General features: G+C 46.9%; 1 protein-coding gene across 1 annotated transcript; it reads right to left on the reverse strand.

Annotated features, from left to right (window-relative positions):
* Window positions 1-691: 691 nt before the first annotated feature.
* Window positions 692-13887, reverse strand: tmem174 (transmembrane protein 174). Its single transcript, XM_041851665.1, has 3 exons — window positions 13834-13887; window positions 13427-13658; window positions 692-816 (listed from the first exon to the last, which is right to left on the reverse strand). Exons 1-3 carry the CDS (start codon window positions 13885-13887, stop codon window positions 692-694), a joined length of 411 nt encoding a protein of 136 aa, XP_041707599.1.
* Between the last annotated feature and the right edge of the window lie 2015 nt (window positions 13888-15902).

Consider the following 15902-nt stretch of genomic DNA (forward strand, 5'->3'; position numbering starts at 1 on the left):
ACCGAATAAAATTATCTTGGGAGATAATACGGTCGGCATTTGATTGTGAGGTATTCTAGGTCGGGTGAACAAAAGGACTTGAGTTCCTGTATGTTACTATAATTGCACCATGAGTTGTTAATCATGAAACACACACCTCCGCCCTTCTGCTTCCCGGAGAGATATTTATTTCTGTCTGCGCAATGAACTGAGAACCCATCTGGCAGGACCGATTTCGACAGAATATCCCGAGAGAGCCATGTTTCCATGAAACAAAGTATGTTACAGGCCATGATGTCTCTCTGGAAAGAAATCCTTGCCCTGAGCTTGTCGACTTTGTTTTCCAAAGACTGAACATTAGCGAGTAATATACTTGGAAGCGGTGGGTGGTGTGCACGCCTCCTAAGTCGAACCAGCAGGCCACTCTGAGTGCCTCTCCTCCGCCGGCGATGTTTTGGGTCAGCCGCTGGAATCAGTTAAATTGCCCTGGGGAGAGCAAACAAAGGATCTGCTTCGGGAAAGTCGTATTCCTGGTCGTAATGCTGGTAGTTCTGGTGAGTTACCTTCGCTCTGATATCCAATAGTTTTTCCCGGCTGTATATAATGATACAAAACACTTTCTGAGCTAATAATTTAAAAAATAATACATAAAAAAACAAAATACCGTAAAGTTTCCTAAGAGCTAGTCGCGAGGCCGCCAATTTCATCGGCGTCAGATGGATGGATTCACTTCTTGTGTCACCAATCCATATGGAGCCGGGATATACTGCACCACCGTAGCTCTGTGAAACATTATTGGCTGATTGGTCCCGTTGAACACAATGGATTGGCAGGACCCTGGGATCTCCAGTTACTCGGACAGCTCTTCATCATTGTCCTGCTTTTTTCATTTTTTTTCTCACCATAATTTAACCAGGTAGGCAAGTTGAGAACAAGTTCTCATTTACAACTACGACCTGGCCAAGATAAAGCAAAGCAGTGCGATTAAAAACAACAACAACACAGAGTTACATATGGGATAAACAAAACGTACAGTCAATAACACAATAGAAAATCTATATACAGTGTGTGCAAATGTAATAAGTTATGGAGGTAAGGAATTAAATAGGCCATAGTGCAAAATAATGACAATTTAGTATTAACACTGGAGTGATAGATGTGCAGAAGATGTTGTGCAAATAGAGATACTGGGGTGCAAATTAGCGAAATAAATAACAATATGGGGATGAGGTAGTTGGGTGGGCTAATTACAGATGTGCTGTGTACAGGTACAGTGATCGGTAAGCTGCTCTGACAACTGATGCTTAAAGTTATTGAGGGAGATAAGAGTCTCCAGCTTCAGAGATTTTTGCAGTTAGTTCCAGTCATTGGCAGCAGAGAACTGGAAGGAATGGTGGCCAAAGGAGGTGTTGGCTTTGGGGATGAACAGTGAGATATACCTGCTGGAGCGCATACTACGGGTGGGTGTTGCTATGGTGACCAATAAGCTAAGATAAGTCGGGGATTTGCCTAGCAGTGATTTATAGATGACCTGGAGCCAGTGGGTTTGGCAATGAATATGTAGTGTGGGCCAGCCAACGAGAGCGTACAGGTCACAATGGTGGGTAGTATATGGGGCTTTGGTGACAAAACGGATGGCACTGTGATAGACTACATCCAGTTTGTTGAGTAGAGTGTTGGAGGCTATTTTGTAAATGACATCGCCGAAGTCAAGGATCGGTAGGATAGTCAGTTTTACGAGGGAATGTTTGGCAGCATGAGTGAAGGAGGCTTTGTTGCAAAATAGGAAGCTGATTCTAGATCTAACTTTGGATTGGAGATGCTTAATGTGAGTCTGGAAGGAGAGTTTACGGTCTAACCAGACACCTAGGTATTTGTAGTTGTCCACATATTCTAAGTCAGACCCGCCGAGAGTAGTGATTCTAGTCGGGTGGGCGGGTGCAAGCAGCGTTCGATTGAAGAGCATGCATTTAGTTTTACTAGTGTTTAAGAGCAGTTGGAGGCTACGGAAGGAGTGTTGTATGGCATTGAAGCTCGTTTGGAGGTTTGTTAACACAGTGTCCAATGAAGGGCCAAATGTATACAAAATGGTGTCGTCTGCGTAGAGGTGGATCTGAGAGTCACCAGCAGCAAGAGCGACATCATTGATATACACAGAGAATAGAGTCTGCCCGAGAATTGAATCCTGTGGCACCCTCATAGACTGCCAGAGGTTCAGACAATAGGCCCTCCGATTTGACACATTGAACTCTATTTGAGAAGTAGTTGGTGAACCAGTCGAGGCAGTAATTTGAGAAACCAAGGCTATTTAGTCTGCCAATAAGAATGCAGTGATTGACAGAGTCGAAAGCCTTGGCCAGGTCGATGAAGACGGCTGCACAGTCCTGTCTTTTATCGATCGCGGTAATAATATCGTTTAGGACCTTGAGCGTGGCTGAGTTGCACCCCATGACCAGCTCGGAAACTAGATTGCATAGCGGAGAAGGTACGGCGGGATTCGAAATGGTCGGTGATCTGTTTGTTAACTTGGCTTTCAAATACTTTCGAAAGGCAGGGCAGGATGGATATAGGTCTGTAACAGTTTGGATCTAGAGTGTCACCCCCTTTGAAGAGGGGGATGACCGCAGCAGCATTCCAATCTCTGGGGATCTCAGACGATATGAAAGAGAGGTTGAACAGGCTAGTAATAGGGGTTGCGACAATTTTGGCGGCTAACTTTAGAAAGAAAGTGTCCAGATTGTCTAGCCCAGCTGATTTGTAAGGGTCCAAATTTTGCAGCTCTTTCAGAACATCAGCTATCTGAATTTGGGTGAAGGAGGTGGAAAGCATGGCCAGCCGTAGCCAGGTCGAAAGCATGGCCAGCCATAGCAAAATGCTTGTTGAAATTCTCGATTATTGTAGATTTATCAGTGGTGACAGTGTTTCCTAGCCTCAGTGCAGTGGGCAGCTGGGAGGAGATGCTCTTATTCTCCATGGACTTTACAGTGTCCCAAAACTTTTTGGAGTTAGTGCTACAGAATGCACATTTCTGTTTGAAAAAGCTAGCCTTTGCTTTCCTAACTGATTGTGTATATTGGTTCCTGACTTCCCTGAAAAGTTGCATATCGCGGGGGCTGTTCGATGCTAATGCAGTACGCCACAGGATGTTTTTGTGCTGGTCAAGGGCAGTCAAGTCTGGGGTGAACCAGGGGCTATATCTGTTCTTAGTTCTGAATTTTTTGAATGGGGCATGCTTATTTAAGATGGAGAGGAAAGCACTTTTAAAGAACAACCAGGCATCCTCTACTGACGGAATGAGGTCAATATCCATCCAGGATACCCGGGCCAGGTCAATTAGAAAGGCCTGCTCGCTGAAGTGTTTTAGGGAGTATTTGACAGTGATATGGGGTGGTTGTTTGACCGCGGACCCATTACGGACACAGGCAATGAGGCAGTGATCGCTGAGATCCTGGTTAAAGACAGCGGAGGTGTATTTAGAGGGTAAATTAGTATAATAATAATAATATAATATGCCATTTAGCAGACGCTTTTATCCAAAGCGACTTACAGTCATGCGTGCATAGATTTTTGTGTATGGGTGGTCCCGGGGATCGAACCCACTACCCTGGCATTACAAGCGCCATGCTCTACCAGCTGAGCTACAGAGGACCACAGATGAGCGTATAGTACCTTTTACTGATAATGTTATAATTGTAGCCTATTGCATTACTTTAGTTTAAAATATAAGTTTGTTTATTCAACAAATCTAGAACTCACTATAAGTTGGTGCTATTCCCTCAGCATAATAGCCAAAGCTCCTTGCATCCCCTGGTTCACGTAACGAAAATACATTATCATTGTAGAATTCACCAACAATTCTCATACATCACAGTGTCACGCATCTATAGAATAAAGTAATAACAATTAGAATTTGTCACATAAATGTTTTCCATCCAACTATTCAACTTGCTTCAAATATCTCTTTCAGCTCGATACAGTCAAGCAAGTACGACTCTCTTTTACCCGAGAACTAGATCATGGCATTAGAAAAGTCTATTCACAACCCAACAATAACTAATAGTATATTTATATTCATATTATTAAAAGACCTTACTTTTATTCCAGTCTACCTAAACAATTCAAATGATGGCCATAACTCTATCGCAATTGCCAGTCCGCTATTCAAATGTATGTAACTGTCCTTTCTGATTAGACTATAGTCACTCCTCCATCTTTCCCGTTGAATAAGTGAGTCCTTCAGTCTGAAAAGACGCAGGCTGCTAAATCGTCCAGTCTTATCCTGACTGTTCCGTCAATCTAAACAACCCACAACCATAGTTGAACTATACTTAGAAAACCTAGACTCTGATCAGCGATGCAGAATCTATGCTTTATTGAAAAGACACGTTAATCCTCCTTTATTCCAATTATAATGGGCGTGCAAGTCAACCCCTATAATTTTATCCAATCCCTCGTAATAAATTACACTCCCATAAAATTCATTCTATTCTAATATATTCACATCTACCAAACCATTCATGTTTCTAATGATTCTTTATTGCCACAAATCAATTAATCACAATCTAGTCTCAGCGGAACGAACAACAAATTACCCAAATCCTTCCCCTCAGTCATAGAATCCTCCCAGAATCGTATATGCTGGTCACTATTCTCTGATCTTACAAAATTCAATGACAGTCATTGTTGTACGAAACTCCAAGATATCATTTACAAGAAAAGCTTATTATTCCACCGTATATATAATTATCATACACACCTCTATATCTCATCATTCAAACTTCAGAGTGCGACTCACTTACACCATTTATACCACTCTTATTCCATATTTATACAATGTTGTTCTCAAACACGCTTAATTACTATTTGTATAACCTACAGGAATATTTTATTCTATCAGAGGGCCCAAATTTGGAATGTTAACCCTATCCCAGTTATTATTTTACTGTAGTCAATTTATCATAATACTACATCACCTCTAAAGTTTCCAAATATAATGTCAGAAACATACCCTAAAAGATTGATCAAAATACACTGCATAGACTTCTGTCACGGTTTACTAAGCCAGAACCCAGAAGCAGACCAGGACAAGGTACGTTGAGACAAAGATGAGTGTTTATTTAATAGATTCCCGAGTGAGGTTGAATAATCCAGGGAACAGAGCGGGTGGCGTGGATGGGTTGTTGAGGGTGCAGTGGTTGGTCCGGTAATGGCTCGGCAGCCGCCGACCATCAGGCAGAGGTTGGGAGAAGGTTCCGGGTGAGAGACTGTAGATAAAAACAAACGGAGGTAAGTACACGGCAAGCCAACAAGGTGCAAAACAACAAAACTAACACTAGTAGCTCAGAGGCTGATACGCTGACAAACATACTGTTCATGGCTAACGATCCGGCAGGAACTGGATGTTAGGCCAGAGCCTAAGAAGGGTGATGATCAGGACCAGGTGTGCAGATTGCTGATGGGATGCAGGTGCGGAAATCAAGAGCGCTCCCCGGAGCGTTCCCGACCCCTCGGGAAACTGGAGCTCACGAACAGAAACACTAGTCACCAGACAGGACCCGACTCAGACTGCCGGGATCGTTACAGTACCCCCTCCGACGAACGCCACCGGGCGGACTCCCGGAGCGCCAGGATGGAGGCGGTAGAAGTCACTGATGAGGTCCGCATCTAGGACCTGTCGCCGCGGAATCCAACTCCTCTCTTCAGGGCCATACCCCTCCCAGTCCACGAGATACTGGAAACCCCGGCCCCGCCGTCTGGAATCCATGATGCGACGCACCGTGTAGGCAGGACCCCCTCCGATCATCCGAGGAGGAGGAGGAGGAGGCGGAGGAGGCAACAGAGGACTGAGGAAGACAGGCTTGAGGCAGGAGACATGAAAGGTGGGATGGACTCTGAGCGTCCTCGGTAGTTTGAGTCGAACTGCCACTGGATTGATCACCTTCTCCACCACAAACGGACCAATGAACTTCGCAACAACTTCCTAGACTCAGTCCGTAACGGAAGATCCCGTGTGGCCAACCAAACCCTATCTCCGATGGTATAGGTGGGAGCGGGGATCCGGCGACGATTCGCCTGGAGCTGATACCGGTCCGAACCTCTAAGGAGTACCTTTCTGGCCCGATGCCAGGTCCGGTGGCAACGACGAATATGGGCCTGAACAGAAGGCACTGAGAGCTCCTTCTCCTGAGAAGGGAACAGGGGAGGTTGGTAGCCATACAGGCACTGGAAGGGAGACATCCCAGTGGCAGATGTAGGGAGAGTATTGTGGGCATACTCAACCCAAGGCAACTGAGAGACCCAGGAGGTGGGGTTGGAAGAGACCAGACAGCGTAGCGTGGATTCCATCTTCTGGTTGGCTCTCTCCGCCTGACCATTGGATTGGGGTGAAAACCAGATGTGAGACTGACTGTAGCTCCAATGGCCAAACAGAAGGACTTCCAGACAGCAGAGGTAAACTGAGGGCCACGGTCGGAAACGATATCACTGGGCAAACCGTGGACCCTGAAAACCTCCTAACCAGGATCTCGGACGTCTCCGAGGCAGAGGGAAGCTTGGCAATTGGCACAAAGTGGGCGAACTTGCTGAATCTGTCCACGATAGTCAGAACGACCGTGTTCCCCTCAGAAGCGGGCAACCCAGTGACGAAGTCCAGGGCCAGATGCGACCATGGTCGCCGGGAATAGGAAGGGGGTGAAGTAGTCCAGAGCTGGGCCGATTGGTACTCTTATTCTGCGCACACACTGGACAGGCAGCAACAAAACCCCGAGTATCCTCGGCCATGGCAGGCCACCAAAAACGTCTGCGAAGAAACGCCATTGTCCGAGCCACGCCAGGGTGACAAGCCATCTTGCTGGCGTGGGACCATTTGAGGACAGCAGGACGAACCGACTCAGGCACAAACAACCGACCGGGTGGACCGTTACCGGGACCGGGCTGAGTCCGAAGGGCCGCCAGCACCTCCTCCTCAATCTTCCACATAACTGCTCCCACGACGCAGTTCCGGGGGAGAATAGTCTCGGTCTTGGACCCACTCTCCTCCGTCTTGGAGAACATCCGGGACAAGGCGTCCGCCTTGCCGTTCTTAGATCCAGGTCGGAACGTCAGGGAAAACTTGAATCGTCCGAAAAACAACGCCCACCTGGCCTGACGGGGAGTTGAGACGTTTAGCCGATTGCACGTAAGCAAGATTCTTGTGGTCAGTCCAGACAGTAAATGGTTGCTCCGCCCCCTCCAACCAGTGGCGCCACTCCTCCAAGGCAAGTTTCACCGCGAGAAGCTCCCGGTTACCCACATCGTAATTCCTCTCCGCAGGCGAAAGGCGACGAGAGTAGTAGGCGCAGGGATGGAGTTTACTGTCCGTGGAGCATCGCTGCGACAGGATGGCGCCAACTCCCACATCAGACGCGTCCCACTTCAACGACGAACTGACGGGCCGTGTCCGGTTGAGAGAGAATCGGTGCGTTGGTGAATCGCCTCTTCAAATCCAGAAACGCTCGATCCGCCTCCGGATTCCACTTGAAGGTCCTGATACTGGAAGTCAAGGCAGTTAACGGAGCGGCCACACGGCTGTAATCCCCGGATGAATCTGCGGTAGAAATTCGCAAACCCCAAAAATCTCTGGAGCTGCAATCTCGTACCGGGCTGGGCCCATTCCAGAACCGCTCTAACCTTCTCCTGGTCCATCCTAATCTCTCCCCTGGAGATGATGTACCCGAGAAAGGATGTCGTGTGGGCGTGAAACTCGCACTTCTCGGCCTTCACGAACAGGCGATTCTCCAACAATCGCTGCAGAACCTGCCGGACATGCTGGACGTGGTCGGAAGGTTCCTTCGAGAAGATCAGAATGTCATCCAGGTAAACAAACACAAAGAGACCGATCATATCTCTCAGGACGTCGTTCACCATACTCTGGAATACCGCTGGAGCATTGGTCAGTCCAAACGGCATCACCTGATACTCGAAGTGACCCATCGGTGTATTGAAACCCGTCAACCACTCGTCCCCCTCTCTGATCCGGGACCATGTGATACGCATTGCGTAGGTCTAGCTTGGTGAATACCGTAGCACCCTGTAAGGAGTCGAAGGCAGAACTCATCAAGGGCAGGGGATACTTGTTCTTGACCGTGATGGCATTCAACCCCCGATAATCAATACACGGTCGAAGAGAGCCATCCTTCTTACCCACAAAGAAGAATCCTGCCCCCAGGGGGATGACGAGGGACGAACGAGACCAGCCGCTAGGGACTCCTTGATGTAGGTCTCCAACGCCTCACGTTCAGGTCGGGAGATACTGTATAACCTTCCCTTGGGGGTAGACAGCTCCCGGGAACAGGTTGATGGCACAATCATATGGTCGGTGGGGAGGGAGTGACAGAGCCTTCTGCTTACTGAAAACTTCCCCCAAATCGTGATATGTCTCGGGAACCAGGGACAAATCTGGGGGTTTAGCCTCAATCACCTGACTGGGAACCGAGTGGGGGCAGGCAGTCTTGAGACAGTTAGCATGACAATCAAGGCTCCAACTCGTTACCTTGCCCGTCACCCAATCGAACGTGGGATTGTGTTCCTTCAGCCAGGGGGTATCCAAGGACCAGAGGAACATGGGAAGACGGCAGAATGAAGAACGAAATCATCTCAGAATGATTCCCCGACAACCGCATCTTAACCGGTTCAGTCCTCATCGTGATACGTGCCAGACTACTGCCGTTCAGAGTGGTCGCTTCAATGGCTTCCGGCAATTGCTCCTTGGAAAGCCCCAGCTGTTCCACCAACTCGGCATCAAGAAAGCTTCCATCGGCACCTGAATCGATAAAAGCGTTAATCGCTAAGCTTTGATTCCTGTTCACAAGGGTAGCCGGGAAACGGGGTCTGACAGAGGTACTGAGAGGTTGAAACTGGCTCGCTAAAAGTCCTCCCAACTTTAGCGAGCCGGGCAGTTTGACGACCGCCGGGGAACAAGTGGAGATGTAATGTCCCGAGCGACCACAGTAGAGGCAGCAGTTGGTCTTACGTCTATGTTGACGCTCCTCCTTGGTTAACCCGTGCCGCCCCACTTGCATGGGTTCAGAATCGGGAGAGAGGTCCTCTCCACTAATCCTTTGTGGTGGAGAATGATCGACGTGTTCTGGTCCACCACCCGACCCGACTGGGAACTGAGAAGCTGATCGATTGGACGGACCCCATTGCTTCTCCCTCCTTCGCTCTCGGACTCGATTATCCACCCGAATAGACAAGGCTACCAAGCTGTCCAGGTCACTAGGCTCCGGATAGGAGATCAACTCATCCTTGAGCTGCTCCGACAGACCCTGGTAAAAGACCGCTTGCAGAGACTCCTCGTTCCACCCACTCTCCACAGCCAACGTCTTGAACCTCGATCACGAAGTCGGCCACGCTGCGAGTTCCTTGGTGAAGAGAAAACAGGCGCCTAGCTGCATCCCTCCCTCGGACGGAATGGTCGAAGAGCTTCTTCATCTCGGCCGTGAACCCCTGGTATGAAGCCATGCAGGAATCCTGTCGTTCCCAAACGGCTGAAGCCCACTCCAGCGCCGCCCACGCAGCAACTCAATCACAAAGGCTATCCTAGCCTTGTCTGTGGCATAAGAGTAGGGCTGTAGATCGAACACTAATCCACACTGCATAAGGAAGGAACGGCATCTTCCCAGCTCCCCCTCATATTTATCCGGCGTCGGAACCTTGGGCTCACGGAGGGACACAACTTCAGAAGCGGCAGGCGAGATGGGTGAAACCGGTAGTGGATCCTCCACCGGACACTTGCGTTGGTTCTGGACCTCCGTCAGACCGGTAGAAAGGTTCCGAACTGACAACGCGATCTCCTGTAGTACCGTGCTATGATGGCCCAACATCTTCTCCTGCTGGGTAATGGCATGGCGAACAGAGTCCAGGTCCGCTGGGTTCATTACTGGCCGGATCGTTCTGTCACGGTTTACTAAGCCAGAACCCAGAAGCAGACCAGGACAAGGTACGTTGAGACAAAGATGAGTGTTTATTTAATAGATTCCCGAGTGAGGTTGAATAATCCAGGGAACAGAGCGGGTGGCGTGGATGGGTTGTTGAGGGTGCAGTGGTTGGTCCGGTAATGGCTCGGCAGCCGCCGACCATCAGGCAGAGGTTGGGAGAAGGTTCCGGGTGAGAGACTGTAGATAAAAACAAACGGAGGTAAGTACACGGCAAGCCAACAAGGTGCAAAACAACAAAACTAACACTAGTAGCTCAGAGGCTGATACGCTGACAAACATACTGTTCATGGCTAACGATCCGGCAGGAACTGGATGTTAGGCCAGAGCCTAAGAAGGGTGATGATCAGGACCAGGTGTGCAGATTGCTGATGGGATGCAGGTGCGGAAATCAAGAGCGCTCCCCGGAGCGTTCCCGACCCCTCGGGAAACTGGAGCTCACGAACAGAAACACTAGTCACCAGACAGGACCCGACTCAGACTGCCGGGATCGTTACAACTTCATATGATCACACCGGTACCCGTGACCTGTTCCTCCAACAGAATTTATTCTACCCCTCCTGGTAATGTGAATTTCTACACTTAGTTTGTCAATGAATATCCACGCACCATTTATTCTTCTCTTTCCTAATGTGAGATTGGGCACGCCCTTTCTCCATCAGACAGAAGCTTCAAACGACCTCAAATATAGTTCCTTTCCTTACAGAAAGGCTATTATCTGCAGGATTTCTTATTATTGTCACTCACACAGATGAGCAGCCACTTGTGCCTAAATGAATCAGACAGTTGAATGACTCACAGCCGCCCAAGCAAACCATTCACCCACACAAGATGAGCAGACCTACTCTATTTAACACTTTCTCTATATTTTGAAGCCCTTGTCGCTATTTAACCCGTTCACCTACTCAGGATGACCTAACTTTTTTACCTGATCGACCCTGCCTAACTTTGGCATCACTACAACACAGGATGATGCCCCACCTACCCGAGCAGACCTCTAACAATGAATTCCTCATTAGAGCGGTAACCGTAGGTCCCAAATTTAGCTAGCCACCTGCCCGTTCAGCCCTGTGGAGTGCTAATTTTAGCTCTCCAAAGCGGTATCCACAGGATTTCTATTTATTTAGCCCCCTAGGTGACACACTTCCTCGACACACCTGGACTTCTACTACGCTTTCCTAAGCGACCTGTAAATTCGGCCCTCTTTCTCTGATACACTTCCACGACACAGAGAAAGAGCGTTATTGCACAGGATTTCACCTACCTAAGCAGTCCTCAAGATGATTAACTTCCACTACACGTCTAGAGCGGTATCTGTAGGTCTTTTTAACATGTTATTGTCTGATCGCTCAACCAGCTGGACAGCCGCCCGTGCCGAAATGACCCAGACAGAGCGATCAGCAAGATGAATCAAATGAGTCGACTGAATCGAACAGACGCATCTGATGAGCCGCCGAGTGACCCCGATGATTGAATGCACGAATTGAGCAATTGAATCAAACAGATCGATCAGACTGTCCAGATGAGCAACCTGAATGAGACAGATGAATCATCCAACTTGACCACAACCAATCAAATCACAATGGATTAAACAGAATGACCAACAGGACGAACAAATGAATCATATGATTTGAACAAACGGTTCAGACGAACAACAGAGTGACATCGACATGTATTCTTAAATCCAAAAGCTCCCAGTCTCTAATTTTCTGGTTCTTAAATTTGGAGAGACCTACTTGGTATTCTGCTGCTGAGGCCGGGCCCCGGATCGAACCATACAACTTTATACCATATAAGTAAGTACTTGGCTTACCTATTAAATGCGTCCGCTTTTGTTTGTATGGTCCGTCCAAGCCGTTTCATAACTGCAGATGTACACCGTCTCTGGCCCCTGTTATCAACTCCTGGCAAAGCTCGCCAAATATGTCGTAGAAATATATATGACTCAAAAGTAGTCAACTCAAACATATCTCTCAAGAAACTGGAGCCTGTGAATCCAACAATTAGACTTTTATTATCTAATAACGAAAGCAGTTCCATGGAACGGCTGTCTCTCTTTGGCTTAGAGCTCCTTTTATACCCACACAAATGCACAAACATACTTCCATGGCATATTCAGTTACCCCCTTATGGCAAATTCCTAACTTATTTTAGTTCTGCACCACCCTTCTTTTTCAACGTCCAGCTGTCACACAATGTCCACTCCAAAAGGTCATGAATGCTTTTTTCTATATGAAGCATCTCATTCTATCATTCTATTGGCTGCGTGGCTTAGGCCCCTTCTTAAAAAATAACTAATGTAACACATACTGTTGAGAGCTTTTGTGAAAGAGCACATACATTCATTTAAAACACAGCATATACTACATGGCTATATTCCTTATTTAAGCATGCATCTGGATTATAAAATATCAAACATGTTTATTATATTTTACCTTTGGCATCTCCCTACATTTGCCTTAATGATACATCAAATAATCCTATACTATCTGAGGCAGGTTGAGCTGGACTGGGGGCTCTACAGTGAAATAGTACAATAAGAAATAACCGAAACAACAATAGGCAAGGCATATTGACATGGGAGAGAGGCATAAAGCAATCACAGGTGTTATTCGAGAGAGCTAAGACAACAGCTGGTAATGGTGACGAAAGTTTGGGCTGAGGCTAAACAGATAAACAGCAGGCATCAGCTGTGTAGCTGAGTGATCATAAGGTCCAGTGAACAGCAATAGGTGAGTCCAGGAGCAGTTCGGTGGCTGCTACGGCACAGGCGAGCAGGAGGCACGGCTGTTGATTGCATGTGCTAGCGGGCCGGGGCTAGCAGATGGATCTTCGTGGTCGTCGCAACGGGAAGCCTGTTGAAACCAGATCAGACGATTACGTCGGCAGACCAGTCGTGATGGATCGGCGGGGCTCCGTGTCAACACTAGGAGGTCCTGTCCGGTTGACAGAGAGGTAGATAGCCGGGAGATGGGCCTGGCTCGAGGCTATTTCAAGGCTAACTGGTGCTTGCTTCGGGACAGTGGTGATTAGCCAACAACAATAACAGCCTTTCGGTTGCAGCTAGGTAGTTGCGATGATCCGGTGTTAAGGTCCAGTGATTCCGGCAGAAAATCCGATATACTCTGGGTCGATAGCACGCTATGCAGACTGTGCAGACTGGCCGATAATTGTCCAGGCTAGAGCTGGCTGGTAGGTAGTGCAGGCCACGGACAATGGTGAAGATCGCTAACGGTGGCTAATAGCAAGTAGCTGGCTAGTTTCAGCCGGAGGTTCTAGATAAAAAAGTATAAATAAATAATAGAATCCGTTCCACATTGGGTGTGGCGGGTTGCAGGAAAGTATATTTAGTTAAAGGATGGAAAGTGAGATTGAGAAATATATACGAAAAATACCCCCAAAAAACAAAACTGCCTATTTACACGAGGACACTACAGAATACACGACCGCACTGTTACGCCATCTTGGCTTACATGCCCGGCAGGAGAGCATCCTGAACATACAGACGCTGATGAGGATGAAGGTGCCTCCTACAGACAGCAGGATGGGGCCAAGCAGCTGGGTCCACTCGAAGCTGCGGCTGACATCGTACTTATGCCAGCCCATGACTGCGAACGTCATTCTCACCAGATCCATGAATATCCCAGAGAACAGGAGGGTAGCCCCTGTATTCTCCCCGCCTGAGACCGACACGTGGCTGTCTAACTGGCCAAGAGGAGGGATGGGTCCGATAGGGATAGGTACCACATTCAGAGAGAGATCGTCAAAGGTGGCGGTAACGTTAGCGGCAGTTACTGCCGTGTCTCCTCTGCCGGTGTTGTCGGGCTGAGACTGAAGCTGCTGAACTCCCTGTCGCTTCTTCACGAGTCCAGTCTGTCACCTCACTAAGGAGTGCTCTGGTTGCTCCTGTGTTTGTGCTTTTAGTTGGAGCCATGTCTCCTGTCACAGTGGCTATTGAGAAACAGAAGTGTTATCTCCTGACCATTCATGACTCAACATTTTCATATTGTGAAGATTTTCTCACTGTCCATAGTACCGGCCTATTTGGACATATTCAGTGATCTGAATTATTTACTAAGTCCTCCTAACCACACAGGATTTATAACACCCGGCCAAACAATAATAACAACATGCAGAAACAGTAGGCTATGTTGGAGCTTCATGATGCTTGATCACAACTTGTTTACTTTGTGGAAGTTGCTGTCTTAACCACGTAGTTCATCTATTCAGACAACAACTCATATTTCATTGACAGAGATAAAAGCAAACCCAATCAACGGGTTTGGAATCAATATTTGAGTCAGTTGTTAGACACATCTCATTACCCGAAGGAGAACTCCAAGGCATGGAGAGTTCAAGAGAGGAGAGTTGTGTTTGAACACACAGGAGTGTTTGAGGTCTAACCCAGCTAACACATAATGTTCTGAGAACCATATATTTCTTAGAGCTTGGTAAGAGCGTTCTTATCCTATGTTTATTTTGCATACAACCTTCCCACAACTCTCTGGGAATGGTGCAAGACTGTTGCTTGACTATGGAACATTCTCAGCACATATAAGGAACTTGACAAAAAACAAACATTTTATTGGTATTACTTTAACAGAACGTTTCCTAAAAGTTAAAACATGGTTACATTTCATTTCAATTTTGGTAATGTTCTAGGAATGTGCTCCAACTGGTTTGACATTGGGAATGTTCTCAAATAGTTCAGAGAATGTTAAGAACCAATGTTCTTCTATGGGAATTTCAGTACTTCAGTATAACGTTTCCTACAGGTTTCCTCATGGTTCTATTTAAAATTGTGTTCTCAAATTGTTCCGAGAACATTAAGAAAACATTCTATAAGAACCACAGGTAAACCTTAGTAACGTTCAGAAAAACATACATTCCGTTCTCAGCATCAACAAAACTCTCTCTATCCTCTATATGTGTTCAGGTGTGTTGGCCGCGCCCACTAATTGGCCACACCTGATCTTAATGAGCATTTGTTTCCTTTGAAATAGGGTCTGTTGAATAGACTAAAATGAACAGCTTTGTATGTGTAAAAAACATGGCATGCTAGCTCCATCCTGGTGGTGCAGTGGACTAATTCCATGGATAGAGAACAGAAAATGATAGGTTTGAATCTCACTGATTCTGTGTCACAATAAAAAAAATGGTTTGCATGATTAATGCCTAAGGAAATTAATATCCATGTGTCCTATCTGTGGTTGGAGTTCAAAAAAGTTACCTAAAATCAGATAGCAGTGTTATTAAAAGTCTTATTGAAAAATGTAGTGAAAGTTTTAATTAAGGAAGTTATTCAAAACCTCCAACCAATTCTCAGAGCGTTAATAAAACCTCCCTGGAAAACTTTAAAGGTATAAGAGTAAAACGTTCTCAGAACCTCCCTGCAACCTAAAGATAAACATTCCCAGAACATGCAAAATGTTCACTTCTGTTCTCAGAACATTTAAAAAACGTTCTGTTAAACGTTCTGTTTTACTGGTAAGAAAACATATGGCTTTGTTGTCACAACCAATGTGAAACCAAAAACATAAGTTCCCACAACTTCCAAGGAATCAAGTGTGCTAGCTGGGAAGACAGAGGAGGGGAGAGAAGGAGACAGGGAGGGAGAAGAAGTAGAAGAAGAAAGGGAGGTGCTTTCCTGCATGCACAGACCATGGAACACGAGCCGCAATCCACCTTGTCAAATATAATTTCACATGATCGCATCTCCAATCGCACTGTTATACATAACTTATCACCATCAGCCCCATATTGCAATAGTTGAACAATCAGTGTAGCATGTTAAGTGGAGGGGATTTAAAAACACACGCAATACGTGTCACCGGGAAGTGGGTAACAAGCTGAGAGCTGGGTAAAAAACAATGCAGCACGCAGCTGGCTACAGCAAAATAGCAGCCTAACTTTCAAGATACAGAATGTCTCCTAACCACTTAACCCAAG

Source organism: Coregonus clupeaformis, chromosome 27 (genome assembly GCF_020615455.1).
Source record: "Coregonus clupeaformis isolate EN_2021a chromosome 27, ASM2061545v1, whole genome shotgun sequence".
NCBI lineage: Eukaryota > Metazoa > Chordata > Actinopteri > Salmoniformes > Salmonidae > Coregonus > Coregonus clupeaformis.